The following is a 20338-nucleotide window of genomic DNA, read 5'->3' as shown; positions in this document are numbered from 1 at the left end:
TAAAACAAATTTAAGACCATTAATCCTATTTCTAAACATTTTTATTCAAGCTTAAAAATATCTTATTCTATTTTATAGCATATTCTATAGCGCATTTACTTCTACAAGTAAATAAATCAATTTCAGGCCTCTAGAAATAGGCTTAATGGGCTATTTGTTATATAATAATCTCATAATGAGACATATTAGATAACCTAGATTTCCTTTATGCGCATTATCTTCACTTGGTAAGAAATTATTTTTTTGCAGTGCAAATTCTTTACTCACTTAGAAGCACAGTTATTCATTGGAATAATTACTGTGTTAAAGCTGAAGTACAGCTGAGAAATGTGCACGAAGCAGACATTTTTCTTTTGAAATGTAGTGAATAAAAATTTCACTTATAAAGTGGAAGCAAAAGTAAAGTAGAGATAATTGCACTTTGTTATTTCCCATCTCTGCTATTACGGCCCTTTAGCACTATGCGTTATGGGATGGAAGGAGAACAAGACGAGGAGAGATCATGGGGTTAGCTCCATGTTAATCTTTTTTCCTGACTGGCTTGTGCTGTGAGCTCCAGAAGACCACCCAGAAACATTCCACAATTCACAGCTAGAGACTGAAAGTAGATAAGAGGCTAATTAAAATGGCCTTAAGAGATTTTATCAAACATAAACCAAGTGCGAAAGTAAAGAAATCAATGCAGCTTTGGAAGAGGAAGACGGAAGGTTTACTGCAAACAAACAAACAAAAAGGGGTTAAAACCATAATGATGTTCTTAATCACTAGCCAGGATCTGATTTGAATGTTCACTGAATTGGAATCATCTTAATAGCTCAAGCTGTGAGTGAAAAATAGAACTGATTTTCTGTAACTGACTTCATAAATGAATATAAACAGCAATATAGCAAGTAATTAGCGTGATGGTAAATTACATTATGTGTATAAATTGTTCACATATGCAAAGTGTAACTATGCGTGGAAATTGGTTTCAATTATGTGTAAATTATAACATTCACTTGTAATTCATATTCATTTTATAAATGAAATTGGTTCATAATTAGTCTAGAAGCCAGTATGCAATATATCAACCAAATCTGGGGCAAACAGTTTTTAAAATAGTTTTTTTTGTTTGTGGAGAAAATGTTAAGTTTACAGTTTTACATTTAATATGTTCAATATTTTAAGCTTAATGATATATGGTGTTTTTGGATGTCTGTCTATCTATCTATCTATCTATCTATCTATCTATTACTTAAAACAGATTTCTTTTCAAAAACAATGATTTGTATGCAATTTTAAAAAATGTTTTATCATGATTTTGCCACCTATAGTTTTGTCAGGAAAAAGAAAGTCCTCATGAGAATGTTTTTGTTAGAGGAAAGATCGAGTGGAAATTTTGAATCGTTGTCTGTATTCCTTATTTGATAGTCATTTTTGTCCTTTCTCTTGAAGAAAACAATATGTCCAGAGCAGACTGTCTGCAATGTCATTTGCATAAACACAACTGCCAAAAACCTCAGTAGACTGGCTGTGTGTGCATGTGTGTGTGTGTACATCCTTGCTCCATCAATTTATATGTGCATATAGATGACTATAAACAAACAGATGCTGTGTAACACTATACTATACACTATGTTCAATTGAAAATGTCAGCAGTGTAATTTTATCCAAGGCTTAATACATGCATGGAAAACCTGAATACATAAATTCATTTTCATGAATTCATTCATTAATTCATTTACTCTGTTTTCATTTCACACTCTAATTTATAGAAAAGATAGGACAATTAATGTCACTGTCATGCCAATGAGCCTTTCAATTTAACTAAAGCTCGAGCAGCCAAATTAACATTTTACAATTTGGACAAGTAAGTGTTCCCTAGGCTAGGATTTTTTTTCCTTTTTCAACATTCTCTCTCTCTCCCCCTCTCCTCTCAGGGACAGACTTGTTCAACAAATATAAGCAATAACTCCTTCCCCAGCAAAAGATGAAATGATAAAAAAGATTCACAGTGCTCCTGGACATGGTTCAAATATTATCAGTTCAGAAGGGGCAGTAATATATTTTGTGGGGTTGCGGTATTCTGATCCTGCAGTGGCCTCCAGTCCAGACAGCCTGAGTTTCTCCATGTGTACGTGAGTGTGAAGTTACATGAGGTCAGACAGATGCATAGCCAGTCCTCAGGAGACTGCAGATGCAAGTGATATATTTAGGAAATGTAATCGGATGGCAGGAAGAAGGGCGTCAGAAAGAGAAAGGGGGAATCTGTTATTTTCCAAAATGTCATTGAGTTACTGTAGCCAGTCCTGGGTGAAGTTTAAGAGGCATTCGAACAGTAGGACCCTTTGGAGTGGGAATAGGTTTTCATATGCGCACACACACACACACACACACACACACAAACAGGCAAACTCTTGCAGTGCTTATTTTATTTCTGTCTGCAATCAAACTCATGCAATCAAACCGCCATTACCTACCCAAGTACTTTATGTAACTTGTGTGTGTGTGTGTGTGTGTGGGCAAGTACCTGCTGAGACACAGCCTGTAAATTAACAGTCTGCGGCTGAGAGAACAGCTGTGGATCTGCCACTCTCAAAGTGAACTGGCCAGCCCTGAAAGAAAAATCAGAAATGATTCAATATTATATTATTTTAAGGCTAAATGTTTTCAAGTGTGTGAATATAAAAAGCTAAGAAAGAAAAAAGAAAAAACAAAGAAAGAAAGAAAGAAAGAAAAAAGAACGACAGATGTAAGGAAGTGAAAAGTTTAAATGTAGCCTTACTTATTGACTGCTGTCTGTGGTATGTGTGTGTGTGTGTGTGTGTGTGTGTTTTATTGCAGTAATTAAAGCTAATGACTTTTCACATTCACACATTCACACACACACACACAATAATATTACTCTGTGTTAGTTGTTTTGCTTCTGTATTACTACTATATTAATGTTAATTGACAATACATTTTAAGGGTTTAAGTGAAAATCGATACTTAATTCATTAACCTTCCATGAGAGAAAAAAATCAGCTGCTTTGATTCTGACCTTCCAAGTACTTGTTATCAATCTCAAAGAGACTGATTGTTTTTTTCTTTTGCCCAACTACTAAAAACTTCAGGTCATTCAGTTCAGTGAGTGCCTAGCAGTCTCGCATGCTCTTCCTACATTAAAATTGCTTAAAAAATGTACTTATTAAACATGAGTATGAATTCAAAGGAACAATAGCAATGTTGTACATTTGCAACTCTGCAAATCTGCAAGTGTTAGATAATGTTGAGAACAAAGAAATTGCACTGATGTGTAATTTTAGTTTTAATAATTTAGTTTTGACTTTGAATTACCTGATTAGGTCTGTGTGGACTGTTTTAAACCTTTTTATTAAGTGACATTCATACTCTTACTTTCAAATAAGTACAGTATATTTAAGTGTACTAAGTAGTATATTTTAGTATAATTATATTTTATGTACATTTTCCACCCTGCATAACAATAACACTTATTAACAAAAAAGAATTTGTAAAACAAACAAAAAGACAAACAAACAAACAAAAAAAAGCATAAGACTAAGTGGGATCGAGCACAAAGTTTCAAAGTCATATACTGCTATCTAAATACATGTCATCATAAACATAAGCACATAATGCACACTCTGCACACACACACACACACACACACACACACGCACACACACGCACACACACACAGATTACTGCCAAGCTGATCTTGTTAGATGAGATACCAAGTGTGTCACATGCAGGTCAGAATCATTCAAATGAAATACAAAATTAAAATATCACACACGATTTAATAGGATTCTGTTGAAGTCGTCAGACTGCTATGACAGACTGCCACTCACTTGGTTTGGGCTGTGGTGTGGACAAAGCGCACAGCTCTGTTTTTCACTTGTGAGAGGGTGAATGTGTCGTCCCTGTGCAGCGCTCTCTCTCGCCCGTTCTCCAGCACCATAAGCTGGCCGTTACTTGGAGGCTGTAACAGCTGAAGTAGCAAGCTCTCTGATTGGCTGTCTGAGTCTTTGACTGACAGGAGCGCAGGGTCCAGAGGGGTCACTCCACCGAGAGAGACCAGAAATGAGCCGTTGATGTGGAGAGATGGAGCATGAGTGTTTGCTTGAAAAAACAAAAAGGATAAGAAAGAGAAAAAACAAAGAAAGGAAGAAAACAGGACCCAAAGTTTATAACGTGTAAGGGCTGATAATGAATTATATAATTATACCAAGAAAGCTTCCACTATAGTAAAACAACTGCTGGGATCGAACCTTTTTTTTTTTTTTTTTTTTTGGTTTATTATTATTTTTTTGTTATTGGTTTTTTTTTTGCTTAAATTAATTTCACAGGAAATGTTTTCAAGATAGCACCTTTTTAATATACATATTCACAATAATATTGTCGACCATGTTAAAAGATTAGACAATTAACACTATAGCCAATATGACATTAATATGTATGGTCTACAAATATTTCATAAGGGTATATTTGAAATAGTTAAAAACAACTAGTTAAAAACAACTGAGTGTGTCATTTTAAACCATTGAAAATAAATCTATATTGAATTATAAACTATTTATTATGTTTTAATGCCCAGAACACTAGTAAACATTTCTATAGCTTTCCTGCATAAAGAAAACAAGGTGCATAAAGAAGACAAGCTAGTATTTCAGTGATGGATTACTGATTCCTATAGTCAGATTTTTATTTAGCCAAACCTGTCAGAATATCTGTTAACACCATAACAACCACAGCTTTGTTCAACACTAACATTAGCTAAGTTGAGCAATATATTAGAACTCAGGGATGCACAATGAGTAATCCATGAAAAAATCCAGTTTTTGAGATCAGGGGTACTTTTTAGGGGTGATATATGGCTGATGTACAAGTCTAACCACCCAGATTAACCGAACAAATGAACTTTCATTCTTCAACATGATAATTAAAGTAAAGAGTAGTATTACCTTGGCATTCTCTGGTCTTCCTGTCAGCATAGTATCCATGACCACAATCTGGAGTGCACTGTCCATTCTTGACGAACATGTTCTCAGCACAAATACGGCACTGTCCCACACTCACACACTCCACACAACTAGAAGGGCATGCTGGGAAATATAGCAGACCAGAGAAGTCAGGTGAGCTCATATATGATTATAAAACTGTATAAAAATTCAGTTTTTATTGTAATTTTATTGTAATATGTGGCATTTTTTTTGCCTATAAGAAAAGACTGTATAATCACTGAGCATTATTTGCAGCATCTAATCAGTATAATAATTCTGTTTTGCTTGAACTCATTAAACAACAGCTGCATCACCATAATGTAAATATTCGAGTTGATTAAAAATGAACATGACTCAAAAATTCTCATTAAATTGTGAATTACACACCAACACACTGCTGTGTGGCTGGATCGAGGATGTAGTGGCTGCCACAGTTCAGCACACACTGGCCGTTCAAAGAGGCATAAGGAAGTTGGCAGTGAAGACATCGTCCAGGACCCTGGCACTGTTTACAGTGATCATCACAGCCTGTGGGAGGGAGAGAAAGAGAAGCATGTACATCAGAAAGGAATACAGCTGCATTTTTTCAACCTAACTTAATCTGCTGCATCTACAGTGGATGTGGGATGGACAGTGGACAACATGCGCAGCTGCTGAGGATGTCACACATGCATATTTGTATATGTCCATGCATTCTTCAGTCAAATGTATTTGTGGTTATCATGGACCTAAAGGATACCACAGTAAAATGTTACTGTATTGCTTCAGTGATTGACAGCTGGATACAATAAATCAGCATTCATGTTAGAGTGTAATAGATGTAGTTACATTTTCCCATATGTTAAATGTTTTTTTTTTTTCAACTACTGTTCTAACATAACATTATAATATTTAATTTCCTTCAAAGATTTCCAGAGCAACATGTCACCGTTGCTTGTATTTGGACCCCTGCTATGGACTCTAATTATATGGATTCACTCAAATACAGCTCATACCAAGTTCCTGCACTTGTGTCTTGCCTCTCACTGCATGTAACAAATTATTTACCAATGTGACAGCACAGTTTTTGCTCTGGCATGTTTGGTATGCACTATGTTTATTTCATGATGTAGCCTTTAATGTCATCTATGAACATATATAAGCATATAAACATATATATAAACATATACATAAGACCTGTACCACTGCCTGTATGACTCAATCTGTTTTCAATTACTGTCTTAATACTCTGACATTCTTAGTGCCCTTTACAGCATTAAAAACAATAAAAGCTTGCACACTGACATATAGCAAATAGCTTGGTCTCTATTTGGCATCAAGCACTACCATTAAAACTTGGCAGCGTGAGGTCACTGGAGCTCGCTTATACAAGCGCAGACTCAGAATGAATAACTACATAACTACTGAGAATGAAATTAAAATGTATTCAGACAGAAAATGTGTGAAATTTATATCCATATAAAAAAGTTTATTATCTAGTTGGACACTTACTCAGGCATCTCTCGCTGTCCTGGTAGGACCCTGGAGAGCAGGATGGGACGCAGACTCCATCCTGTAGGACGTGACCTTCCATACACTGCAGACAATCTGTGCGGAGAGGACCCCGGCATGCGTTACAGCTCCAGTCACACTCTGAGAGAGACAGAGGCAAAAAAGACAGGATGAGATGAGGGAATAAAAAGATACAATGGCAGAAAAGAAGAGGGAGTTAGATAAAGAGAAAGAGAGGTACATGGATTGACCCATGGTTATAATATTTGTGTGGCAGTCGGTTAAATTCCGTTGGATATCTCTGTGGCTGAATTCTGGAAAACAACAAAAAAAGACAGACAAAAAAAAAAATCGAGTTCTGCCTCATCTCAACTTTAGGAAACCATAACAATATTCCACCAAAACAATGTGAACATGTTTAAAAGACTTTTAAATCTTGCCTGGGGTTTATTTCCTACAATGATCATGTTTGCTAAGAAGTCATTTTAACAAATGCAGTGGTAAAAACAGTCAGTCTGCAAAAAAATGACCAAAACCTTGCTAGATAAGTATGATTTTCTTACACAGTTAATTTCATGCTTTGATCAAGTTGTTGGATAGCTACATGCTGAAGCCAAATGGACATAAGCCTGAAGATTTCTTGGAATTGAATCTTTAAATATACGATTTTCTCTTTTCCACTTTTAAATGCTAGAATGTTACTTCTGGTTAAGATCCATTCAAAAGAGACAAATTTCAGTTAGGTTTCATAACTATGTATAGGAGAAAACATTAAAAAATTCACCACATGAAGGGTTCTCCCAGTTCACCACCATGTTCTACTATATATAGCAGAAATTTGGCAATAATGTGATATTTTCATTCATTACATATATGTAACAAAATATCACTTAGTTTGCAAGGTGTTAGACATCTATAGACAGCCTGACTGTTTTTACGGCCATGTTTCTTAAACTGGTTACTTACCCAACATGATCTCTGCAGAAAGCCCAGGCTAGATTAAAAAGAGAATAAAAACATTTCCACATTGTTTTGGTGAAGTACATATATGGTTTCCTAAAGTTGAAGTGTGAAAATATATTATATATATCCCAATTTTGGTCAAAACCAACATTTTCTATTTTATTTTCCCAATTTGTTATCCATTATGTCTGAACAGCTTTCACTTTTCTTTTTCATTCCTATTTCTCCCCTGAGATGAGCTTTGCTTTGCCAGTTTGCCGGTTTTCGCTTAAGAAAAAAGTCAACAATTCAGACAGGCACACATCTAATCTCTCCTCCAGACAGCAACCTTTTAACACCAGGGCTAAAAACAGAAATCAAACCAACTGCATTGCCAGTGAAATTGGAACTGAGCCATTCCACCTTCAAGCTAAACATTTCCTCACCCTCATGCAAGGGTAAATAAAGCTAAAAGACTCCACACACATCATCCAAAACAAATGTTCCTCATCTTTTCCCTCTATTTCACCTGTACCTCCTCTATTTGTATGTAGTTTTTAGTAGAGGAGTCTATTTTATCTTCTGCCTCATCCTCCTCTCTTCATATATACATCTCTCCTTTTCTAGTCTAGACATTTCCAACCATTCAGAGATTTCATTCAGAGATTCAGAGATTTCATCTGTTCAAATTAGGTTCAGTCTGATGATACCTGAGGGAGCTACGTATCAAGCTAGCTAATCTGCATGCTAGCTAGTTAAAACATTAGTTATTTCCAATATCAATGGAAATCAGCTGTACAATTTCCAATTTCCAAGCAGATTGTGACTAAAAAATAAATAATGCGATGTCAGTGTTACACACTTCAAAGTCAAGGAGGACATGTTCAAAACGGCACTGAAACACAGAGGAGCTTGTCAGGAAATCAAGGCTAATCTTTTTTCTCTGTTTGTTTCTCTTACTGCCTCTCTCCCAACCTCCCTCACAAACCTTAATCTATTTCTCTCCTTCCTTTTCTCTAAACCACATCCAAGGTACTTTGAACTGGACAATCCAAACAGAAGAACATCTCATTAAATCATCTTTCTCACATGAAAGGCTCAGATCAGAAAATGTTCACAAAAGACTTCCTACAAAACAGTTTGTGATATCCAAAAATGACAGAGCAGACATTCTTTTGCTCATTACGCACACAACAAAGATTCCTCAATCAAACAGCTCTGTAATGTGTGGTTCAGCTTTTAACATCATAGTTAAAGTATCACAGACTATTGTGGCATAATGGGCCATTGTAGAGAAGATTTCATTAAATAATTGTTGTTGGATGATTATGTGGAATATGGATTTGGAAGAAAATATCTAGGAGGCAAAACAATCATTATGCTCCACAGGATGAAATGCTTTCTTACACACACACACACACACACACACACACACACACGGAAATACAGTTCAGGAACTGTTTTGTCATCACTTTTCAAAATATGCACACTTATTTAAGAATATATTATTTATAACTAGGGGAACATTTTAGCTTGAAATATACTTATCTCTTATATACATATCTCTTGCTTCATATTTGCACTGAAAGCATATATTTTATTAAAATTAGTACGACATGTAGTATGCTCCAACACACACACAGTCTTATTACTTGTTACACTGACATGATCTCAATAAAATTCGACAACAGACTATGCAATAATTTGTGTTCTTCACGTCAGATTATAATATGAAGATCCTCTAACAACAAACCTGCGATTAAAGAAAATTACTATGTCATCAATGCCACATCATCAATCAGAGTGATCAGAGCTCATGCACAGAATGGGGTTGCACAAACAGAAATATTCTTCAATGTGAGCTTGAAGTAATACGGACATTTTTCCCTGTTCATTAGTTTTGTTTACGTTTCACAATTGCCACTATTATATTTGAGTTTTGCGTCATCCTTTGCAGTCCTCCTATTGATGGCTTTTAGAGGAGTATTGCAGCAGCAGTCAAACTCTGAGATTAATCAAAATTTATGACACTGTCAGAACTGTTTGTGGTTGCAATGGCACTAAATTTGCCATTGTGCTTATTTGTTGCTGGGAGTCTAATAGAGCCTTTCCATCAGACAGTGTTGTGTACTTTGGTAACAAATTCACAATCCCATATTTTTTCATTTGTTTCCACTGCCAAGTAAGCAGTACGCTACGCAGCTGTCCTGAAATTAGTTACCTGTTAAACAGGTCCAAAACAGAGCTAAAAACTGTGCAAACCACCAATTCATTACTTTTGATAGCTACTTATCAAGCTAGCTAATCTGCATGCTATCTAGTTCAGTCATTAGCTATTTAGTAATCTAATATCAATGGAAACAGGCTGAAAAATCCATTTCCTGTTACATGCGATGTTGGTGTTACACACTTCAAAGTTTTGGATGGTAACAAATTCATAATCCCATATTTTTTCTCTTTGTTTCCTCTGCATGGTATTCTGAGTGGTATTTCACTACATGTGGCCATCAGTAGTCACGAGCCAACATCCAGAAAACTCCTCTTACTATGACAGATAACATTATATGATAGAAGACAGACAACCAGTATTCAAAGGTTTTACGTTCTTATTTGTACTTTTCTCTGGGAGAAAGGCATGGCACTCATTTGATCAGAACAACATTAGCCAATTGAGCTCATGTATACAAAGATAGCAATTTGCACTCACATCCAAGATAGCTTTACCTCTTTTATGTATTTTGCATTACAATTTAACCACATAGTTGAAACTGCAAATGGATTTGACTTAACATTTTAATATGCACTACAACGTCATCAAATTGGACATGATCAGCAGTACTGCGTCTATAATCTCACCCCTGCACGTATGCGTGGTGGTGTTGAGGTAGTACTGCTGGGCACAGCTCTCATACTGACACTCGCCGAACAGCAGAACTTTCGCCGGATCTCTGCAGGACGTACACACTCCTGCCATCTCACAGCTTCGGCACTGACGGTCACATTCTGTGAAACGCACACAAACACACACACACACACACACACACACGCACACACAGAGCAGTAATGTACAGTAAGCTTAAATACAGTACAATACTGTAAACATGTAATAATAAAGAAATGTACAGGAGTACTTACTTTGACACACTTGGTTTTCATCAGCGTAGTATCCAATGGGGCATCGAGAGGTGCACATACCGGATGGGGCAAGAACGTCAGGGGCTGTACAGGAGCTACAAGACAGAGGTCCTTCTCCACTGCAGTCCGCACAGGATGCATGGCATTCTGGGAAATGTAGACACGAAAAGTAATATCATATGATAAGCACCAGATATTATAGGCAAGATGTGGTATTTCTCTGACTCTTTAATGTTTCTGTTAATTTGCTGAATAAGTTCAGAATTTTGCAAAAAGGCTGCCGAGTACGGTGTTTTCCCTATCATCTCTATCATCGGGAAGTTCAAATCCCAATGTTAGCCTGTACCGTCACAGATTGATAGCTGTCATTTGATAGGGATGATTTCAGCAAGCGTGTAGTGACTGGCCATGACTAAACTGGGAGAAAATTAGGTTTTAAACTAGTGTTTACACTAGTGACTAGTGTTTATAGCATGCATGGGTACAAACAATTTCTCCAACCCGCGGGTTTAGCCACGGCTCTTCCTAGTTGACCGAAATTGAGTGTTGCTGCATTAATAAGCTGTCAGCTCCTTTAACAGCTTGGTGCTTGTGCTGGATTCTGCCTAGCAGCTTTGGATAAAAGCGCCTGCCAAATAAATAACTGTAAATGTAAAGCCAGATGCGGGCCACTTGGCTTCACTAATGAGCTCATACTTGTGAGGAGTCTCAACACTGCTCATCTGTTCCTCATGCAGTGTAATAGTTACATAAGTCTGCATAAATAATCAGTGGCATTTTCAAGGCTGAGAGGCTGGTGCAGCCTGGCAACTAAAATACTGTGGAGATTTTTTTTATAAAACTTCATTCAGTGCACAAGAGAATGTAGGACAAATTTATAAGATACTTTAAAACAAGTACCAAGCACAAACTCTCACACTTGGCAAGGCTATACATAAGACAAGGCTATTTCATTCAGGAATTTTTCATATCCGCACACATACGTTAGAGAGAAGAGCAGCTGCATGCTGAAGAAGAAGTGCTGGTTATTGGCCAAGGCGATTATGTTGTTTCACAAAGCAGCAGCTGTTTACTGAAGGCTGCATCTTGATTGAGAAATAGATTTTTTCAATTACTTCTCTCAACATATTTCAGTTTTATCTCACACTGGGTTATGCTTAATGCCTAGAAGCATTCAAGCTCTATTATGATGTTACATATTCAGGTTGGTACATGCTCTAATCCCTCACTTCTCAATTTCTAATCATTGTTTCAATGTGACTACATTAAGTTACAGTGTTTAGGCCTCTCTGTTGCCAGGGTTTCTGTGTTTGGGCCACTCTGTGGGCAGGAGTTATGTGTTTGGGCCTCTATATGGCCATTATTTCTGGGTTTGGGCCTTTGTACGTTTGGGCCTCTCTGTGGCTATGGTTTCTGTGTTTGGGACTCTGTATAGCCAAGGTTTTTCTGTTTGGGCCTCTCTACGGTCAGCATTTCTGAGTTTGGGCCTCTGTATGGCCAGCATTTCTGAGTTTGGGCCTCTGTATGGCCAGCATTTCTGAGTTTGGGCCTCTCTATGGCCAGCACTTCTGAGTTTGGGCCTCTCTATGGCCAGCACTTCTGAGTTTGGGCCTCTGTATGGCAGGGTTTCTCTGTATGGGCCTCTCTATGGCTAGGATTTCAGTGTTTTGGCCTCACTGTGACCAGTGTTTCTGTGTTTGGGCTCTTCTATGTCCAGGGAATTTCAGTCTATGACAGTGTAATCTTAATAATTTTCAGTTCTGTGCTTGCACAGTGAACAGAAGTGGCTTTTAATTCTTATTAGATCTGTGCTTGGTTGGATTCTGCCTTACTTTGGATAAAAGCATCTTCCAAACTCACTCTTGCAGGCTCCATGGTACTTATAGTGTCCCGGTGGACAGTGCTGCACACAGTGATCTCCCAGCAGCAGCATCCGGGAGCCTTTACACCACAAACACACAGTCCCAGAGCTGAGCTGCAGGTCGGCCGTACACCGCTGACAGCCCTCCTGACACTCTGCAAGGGAGAAGAATGGGTGCCTGATTAATAAATACTGCTTATTATTTTTTCACTTACCCATGTACTTGTTGAGCTGTAGATTTGAAGTGGGATAAATCTAACCTGAATGAACAAGTTATGTGTAAACAAACAAAAAAAGGTGAAAAATCACAGCACCATCAGTCTCACGATAAGCCATTAGTGTACCCACAGAAGGTGCTCAGTAAACAAAAACTATCTTTTCATCATGTTCTTTACCTTAACCCTGGTTTCTTATCAGATAACAGGAGAGAAGGCAGGCTCCCAGCCACTGAGAGCAGAAGTGTGGCTGCATTACAGTAATTCAGATAACGTGTGTGCGTGTACATGTGTGTGTGTGTGCGTGTGTGTCTAGGTAGTCTTACACAGCCTTACAGCATTACATCATGTGTGCATATATATATATATATATATATATATATATATATACATACACAAAGTAGACCCAAGCTATAGTTATACTTGTAAAAGTTAAAGTAGGTCATTTTGACCTGATGAGACTAAAAGGGATCAGTGAAGGTCATTCAAAAACTGCGGGAAAGTATTTATTGCATATAAACCCTTCAGACCGCATCCTTTTAAATATTAAACAGCCACCCTCTTCCTGTTGTTTACTATAATGCCAGTCTAGCAAGGTCACCTTGCAACTAGATCGTCTAATTAGCTTTAAAGTCACTGCCAGAACAGTGCCAGAGTCAATATCCTCTGTTCTTCTAAAGACTGCTGCTACTGTTTAGATTTTACTTGATGTGACAAAAAGTAGATATACTGGGAAAGACAGAATGGTTCAATCTGATACAAAGGAGGCCAGAAGATTATGGACCAAATGATTGTAGGTTTAAATCTTGGGGGTATTTTGTCTTCCTTCCATTAAAATGAATAAAATGGATTATGGATTAAAATGGATTAACAGCTGGCCTCAGAACTGACAGCGTGATGAAACCTTGAAAATCTGCTTTGTCCTTGTCCAGAGTCCTAAAACAGCTTTAATCCTCTTAAAGGAATACTCCAGCACTTTTTACACTGATGTCTATCTTCTGCCTCTGTAGTGTATGTGTGCTTACCACAGTAAAATTCTCCGTACTGAGAAAAGAAAAAACCTGTTTGCTCACCTGTAATGGAGTACTAAAGGGAAGTAGGTGGGGCAGATAAAAAAAATTATCCACAATGTATGATTTCATTGATGATTTCATTTTTTGTGCAATTCCACAGTTAAAGTTATTTGTAAGTAAAGCTCTGAATCCCTGGAATTTTTGCTTCCAGCGATGGGACTACTTTTATACAGCGAGACAAAACTTTAATGTTAGTGTTATGTCTGTAGTTTTAAATTTGTGTTACATAGTCACATATTTTAAATGTAAAAGGATTCACATTAAAAAAGCATTCAACAAGTGCCCTTAGACTTCCATTGTAAGTGTAGTTTTTCCATTACATAAGTAAGTTTTTTAAACTTTTTTTTCCAGTCAGTGGGCTTGTTTTGCAGTATAGGAAAATGTGTTCACATTCTGATCTGTGGTAATTGCACACAGAAAACAGAGAAACATTGCATATTTTTTTAACATTGTCTGAGATGGAGCGGACATGCGGAAAGTTCTGATCTAAACCAAAAATGTCTGATCTATTATTAAAAATGTTTATACAGCATGTGTGAGACATTATCTTAGAATTGGAGATGAGAACATCTGATTATGGGAGAGAGATGAAAAGTGCCTCTCTGAGAAGTCCCACCAGGCATCCCTTAATAAAAGAGTTGAGCTGAGGAGAGGATATGAAGCCAGCAAAAGCCATTTTATCTCTTTTTAAGATGGTATAATTAAAACGCGTATATATTAATCCATTTGTTTACATCATAACCTCCCCCTGAAAAAGTCTTTCTAGCTGTGCATTTAATGAGGAAATGTAGCTCTTCTGAGGAACATGCTGATTACTTGTTTAATCAAAGACAAGTAGCACAATTTTCCTAGTAAAAGCACAATGCAATTGGATCTCATGCTTGTTAGAGGTCTCACTGGTGTCTTCCAAGGTTTAACAGGAATGAGGCAAACAGGACAAACCTTTGTGGTGCAGCTGATCATCTCTTTTTTGTTTGTTTTTTAAAATCTGTGTTCAGACTTGTTATCATTCCTTTTCTATTTTCTATCTAATGGTCTATTATGATTCTCTTATTCATATCTCCATGCTTGTTGAGGCACAGCAAACTTTTATGGCTGTAGCAGAAATGCATGGTCTGTTCAAAAGAAAAGCTTTGCTGCCCAATGTAAAATCCCAAATACATCATCATCATCTCAATTATTATCACATTATTTCAGGATAAAAATGAAAGTCATAAGACAGGAACTACATCTAAAATGTTTATATCACCTTGTTGACAAAATGACCCAACCAGTGCGACTTTTAACTTAGATATTAAGCATATAAAGCTTCATGTTCAAAAATCTGTTTACTACTGAGGACTAAAGATTATTTGACACCATTGTGAAGATAATGTGACCTACTCACCGCTACAGTAGCCCACAGCGTTTAGATACTGGCCCTCAGGGCAGCTGGTGCGGCAGTAGCCGTTGTGGAGGCTGGTGTGAGGTGGGCAGACTGTGCAGTCAGCTTGAGAGGGACCAGAACACTCCTTACATGTTGGGTGACAAGCTGGAAAAACAAGCACAACACCATTCATGTAACTATTTTAACTATTTAGACTATATTGCACCAACAACTGCAGACTCAGCTGTAACCTGGATTAAATCAAAGTTTATGTAGTAACTGCTGCATGTGCAGCAAAGTGTAACATTGTTAAACAGGTCGAACTCGACACCAATAGCATCGACGGGGATGCCTCCGCCACCAAGTCTAGTTCTTCTTGTTACTAATTTGTATGCCAGAACTACCCTTAAAATATACTTCAAACATGAAGGAAGCTATAAAAGGGATAAAAAAGGAATTAAAAAAAAAATTGACCTTGTTGTGAACTGATCCCTGTTTGGAGCAATTCCAAAATCTAATCAGTTCATCTGCTGGTTACAATGACATTTCCATATAAATCCTACAAACATTCAACCACTTGTTCTTGAAATATTGCACTAATGAGAATCTTGAACAGATGGATGGATGGATGACCTGAAAACATAATACATAAATGAATCACGTTGCTTCATTACTATAAACTCAGACTTATATTTCAATTAGGGATTCATTTTTAATCTTGTAGCTGAGGCAATTTCAATTTCCAAATGATCAACATAGTACATCAGATGGATTGTAGAATGAAAGCAAGTTATTTAAGTTACAGTTTTTACTGAAAAATATGGATAATTATTGACTTTAAATATTGGATTATTCACAATTATGGCAAATCCATTATAGTGGACCATCGATATTACTGTCCCATCAGCATCGTTACTCACTCCATGTACTTTCTAGCAGTCGAACCTCATCCTGCCATGTTACCTGATAAATCCTATGCTCGATCATGTGACCACAGCTCAGCCTATCCACACTCTCAATCACTGGACTTTTCATGGCATATTCATATCTATAAATCTCTGATCTCTAACTTTACAAAGTCTCACTCCAGCAAAATATCTATAATGTTACTGAGTTGTTTTTCTTATTAAATTCTTTGTCCATTTGTATTTACCTAGTTTTAGCCCATTTGCTCAACTCAACCCTTTTGATTTTTCATGTTTTCTTTCTTTATTATTATTATTACCACTGTTTTGGTTGCTTTGTGTATCTGTTAATAAAGTTTGCCCTGTATTAGTATTCTTTAGTCCATGTCATGATTATTATTCCCAGGTTAAGACTTTAAGATTTCAATCATTGGTTTGTAAAGGCATGTTGAAAATTCATTTGTGCAACGCAAATATTGCAAAATATTCAATAAAATTCAATAAAAGTATATATTTTTATAATGTGTATTACGTATTACATCATTGCAGCAGTGGGGGGCATGGTCAAGAGCTGGTTAGTGAATGGAGGGTGGAGTCGGGGGGAATGGAGTGGTTTGGATGAGTGTGCACTTGGGGGTAGTTGTAGTAATAAGCGTTGTGTTTTGTAGTGAGTGGCGGTGGAGGAGATAAAAGGAGGGAGTGAGATGGATGTGGGAAGCGAGAGGCGAGCTGAACTGAAATGTGTGTGTCCTAAGCCTGGATCCCGTTTCCTCATTACCATTCGAACACAAGCGAGTGTCAATCATTTTTATAGTTATCAAACTATTTAGTGAACCCTCATGCCCTGTGGATGGGGTGGGGTCATCCTGAAAGAGACCACTCCCATCAGGATAGAAGTGTTCTGCCGTAGGATAAAGGTGATCAGTCAGATGAACTTTGTATTGATTTGCAGTAGCAAAAACGGACTTAACGAATGCCAGCAAATTGCCCTCCTCAGCATAACACTGCTACAGATTTTACCTTGAAATCACTAATGCCAAGCAAATAATACAGAACATGACAGGCTGATACCAAATCAACTTGGTTCACTCAACTGAAAAGAGGTTAGCACGCTCAATTAGCCTTCCTAAATGAGCCTGACACTGAAGCCATTCACCATCTAGCACTGGCTCCACATATTTAATGGTTGATCTTCAAAAGGCAGCCAACAAGGAATTATGTTGCCATTAACTCTAAGTACGTGGGATTCTTCTTGGCTTGTAGTTCATCTTAAAATGCCTGCAGCGTGGAATCCAACAGACTCTTAAACGATGTTTTAAGTGCGGAGCCAAAAAGCGGTACAGGGAGCCGGATTCGCATCAGGAATTACAGCCCATTACTGGCATGTGTTGCTGAAAAGCTTTAATACACTCCCCCTCCATATATTATAATCAATCTTACTGACAAATGGCAATACTCCACCACATATATTGCTTTTATAGCTGTCAGTGTCTTCGTAGTCATATTGATTCATGTTCATTTCTTTTCTCATAACAGAAAGTTTTCTAGGTAACTCTTAAAAAGGTACAGGATAATTTAGCTTCTAAAGCTTATTTAGGACTTTTACAGTCTGATGACGAATGTTTTTACTAAAAAATTATTTTCCCAGCGAAAAACAAAGTCAGAGAGAGAAGACAAGGACTGTACTTACCATGGCAAGTTCGGTCCTGGACATGGAAGCCATGAGGACATTGATCGAGGCACTGTCCATTGTAGAGGACACTGGGTTGAAGGCAAGAAGTACAGCTGTGGGCATTTCCTGCTGTGCAGTGGGAACATGACGTGTGGCATTCTACAGGGAAAACAAGTTCCTTGTGAGCAAATGCTTAAACATGGAGAAAAAGCTGTTGTTTTTACAGCATGGAGTTTCCTCTCAAACAGATTAAACATGTAAGTAGTTTAGAACTAAACTAACACACTAGACACAATCCATTTAGAGTTGAGTGCAAAAGTTTGCATACCCTTAGGACAAGATGAAAAAAACTTAATTTAAAGCAACACAAACTGTCATGTTCAGTTTCACACATTCTTTCAGTATCACAAAAGAACGCTCGTCAAATAAAAATAAAAATAAAATTCAAAAATGTACATCTCCTTTTCTGAATGTGATATAATTAAGAAATAAAACATGATGGGACTTGCTGTTACAGGAAAACAATAAATGCAGCCCAATGCAAGGACCAGTCACTCTTGATTCTTTTCCAATAGAAGCACATTGCAAAGTGTCTTATTCCTATTACAACTTTTAATTGATTAATGAATGTCAATTTCAACATCTTGACCAATTTGTGCTGTGGTATAAATATTCTCTAATAACATGCTCACCCTTTGCCTTTATAACTGTCTCTAGTGTCTTTGTGTATCCAGATAATACACGTTACCTTCTTCAAATCCTTGTGATTGTTGTCTCACTGCAGGATGCACTCACATTTGAATTTTAAGAACTTGAAATTTTATTTATTTGTAAATAATCTATAAAATAATTTTTCCCACCCAGAAACCATGGGGAACGCAGACTTTTGCACTCAAACACAAACATGCTACATAGGCAGAGCTAAGCCTGGCCCGTGCCCATTACTGACAATATATCATGCCATTATATAAAGGGCACCTGAGAACAAGCACTGGCTCCTTTGGGAAAAGTGCTTGAGGGGGGAATGTGAGTCAGATCGGTAAAAACAAAGGCTTTGACTCAAAACGCAAACACACATGCTGCATCTTGTCACTGATAAAAACATATCTTCTTCTAATATGGGAGTCTCCTATTGAACAGTCTGTTAATGTAGCTAAATACTCAAAGGAAACCTTTCACTACGGCTTCACACATATAGCAACCCACTTTGGTAATATTATCCAACCTTTGCAGCTCACACTATCAGCCAGCAGAAAGAACCCATCTATAATTGTAATTGAGTTTATGCCCGCAAGAACAACAGCGAGCATATTAAATACCAACCGTTGTCAAACCGTGTTCTTCACAGTGAGGAACACTGAGGTGGGTAAAACAATTTCCTAGCACAGAATTCTGATTAATGTCTCTGCTGTGGTTCACCTATTGATCATTGTATATTTTCAGGACATTTGAACCATTGAAATATGATTAAAACAAAGCCGGAGAAGAAATTAAATTGATATATCGGTCAATGAGGCTCTAATTCAAAGTGTCAGGAAGTGGAGTTCTTTAACTCATAACTGATTTGTAATAAATTGTAACAGAAGAAACATGCTGGAAGAAAATGGCACAAACCTACAACAGTTAGTGAAGAATTTCAAATGATTTCACATGGTAATATCCTGCAGTGATATCACACTACTTATGTGAAACTTGAGAATTTCTAACATTCTGTGTGCACAGTTTTAGTGTGATTTTGGCTTTGAATATATATACACATACATCATCAGACAGGCTGCTGAACTGGAAAATGAAAGGGATTTATACACTGGAACTTCCTCACACTGACATCCGATCAGCTAGCACACATACGCACACATACACACACACAAACACGTGCATATGTGTACCTCCAGAGCCCAGCCGGTAGCCTGGAGTAAGCTGAAGATTTGTCTGAGCATGCAAGCTTAATACAATGGATACTATTGATGTCATGGGGACATATCATCATTGAATTAGGGAGGACCCTGACAGTGGACTCATTGATAGTAGCCCAAAGCTGAATTTCCACAGCCTACAATATCACAGTTGATGATGTGCGGCGGAGTGTGCTAAAGCCTCGTACATCAAGCATATTGGTTGTATAAGATTGTATGGAGGGAATTCATTTCAGGATATCTAAGTCAGTGTAAATTAGAAGAATTAAGAAAAAAGAATGCTGCATATTCATATACTACATGTATGCATTTATGCAATCGTCAGGTGTTTGGCTAAAAGAGTTCCAAACATCATATTTCAATCAATCAGTGCAGTCTTAGCACCAGCTTTCTCATGAATTACAATGACGTTTCAGTGAGCAGTGAATTCCAGACCCTTTGTGTCTGTTGGAGGTGTGTGACTTGGTGGTAACTTGCACCACTCAGGTTTCTAGAACATCAAGGCATATCCTGGAAGTCTATGTGATGCAAAAATACCCCAGGGCAAACCATTCCTCAATGAAGAATCCTATAACCAACCTTAAGCAAATCTTTTAAACAATTAAAAAAAGGGATCAGTGATAGAAAAAGTGGATGTGGCTTCTATATATTAAATAGTATGAGCAAGGTTTCCCTTTTTGAATGGTTTCCCATCCAATTTGGCTATTTTCTGGCTAGCAATAATGGGCTTGAGCAGGTAGATATAATATGATGTTGCTCTTTGGAATGGTTTAAGGT

At 37.3% G+C, this 20338-nt stretch overlaps 1 protein-coding gene across 2 annotated transcripts in view; it reads right to left on the bottom strand.

Annotated features, from left to right (window-relative positions):
- Nucleotides 1-20338, bottom strand: part of fras1 (Fraser extracellular matrix complex subunit 1) — a 121262-nt gene that overhangs the window by 42244 nt on the left and 58680 nt on the right. For both annotated transcript variants that reach the window (XM_026931243.3, XM_026931244.3), the window contains exons 19-28: nucleotides 17664-17804; nucleotides 15090-15233; nucleotides 12414-12569; nucleotides 10554-10700; nucleotides 10275-10421; nucleotides 6477-6617; nucleotides 5373-5513; nucleotides 4947-5087; nucleotides 3834-4104; nucleotides 2510-2594 (exon numbers count right to left, since the gene is read on the bottom strand). In XM_026931243.3, coding sequence (XP_026787044.3) covers nucleotides 2510-2594; nucleotides 3834-4104; nucleotides 4947-5087; nucleotides 5373-5513; nucleotides 6477-6617; nucleotides 10275-10421; nucleotides 10554-10700; nucleotides 12414-12569; nucleotides 15090-15233; nucleotides 17664-17804 — 1514 coding nt within the window. The remainder of the gene's footprint in view (nucleotides 1-2509; nucleotides 2595-3833; nucleotides 4105-4946; nucleotides 5088-5372; nucleotides 5514-6476; nucleotides 6618-10274; nucleotides 10422-10553; nucleotides 10701-12413; nucleotides 12570-15089; nucleotides 15234-17663; nucleotides 17805-20338) is intronic.

This window comes from Pangasianodon hypophthalmus, chromosome 24 (genome assembly GCF_027358585.1).
Source record: "Pangasianodon hypophthalmus isolate fPanHyp1 chromosome 24, fPanHyp1.pri, whole genome shotgun sequence".
NCBI lineage: Eukaryota > Metazoa > Chordata > Actinopteri > Siluriformes > Pangasiidae > Pangasianodon > Pangasianodon hypophthalmus.
This window is presented reverse-complemented; position numbering and strand designations above follow the sequence as displayed.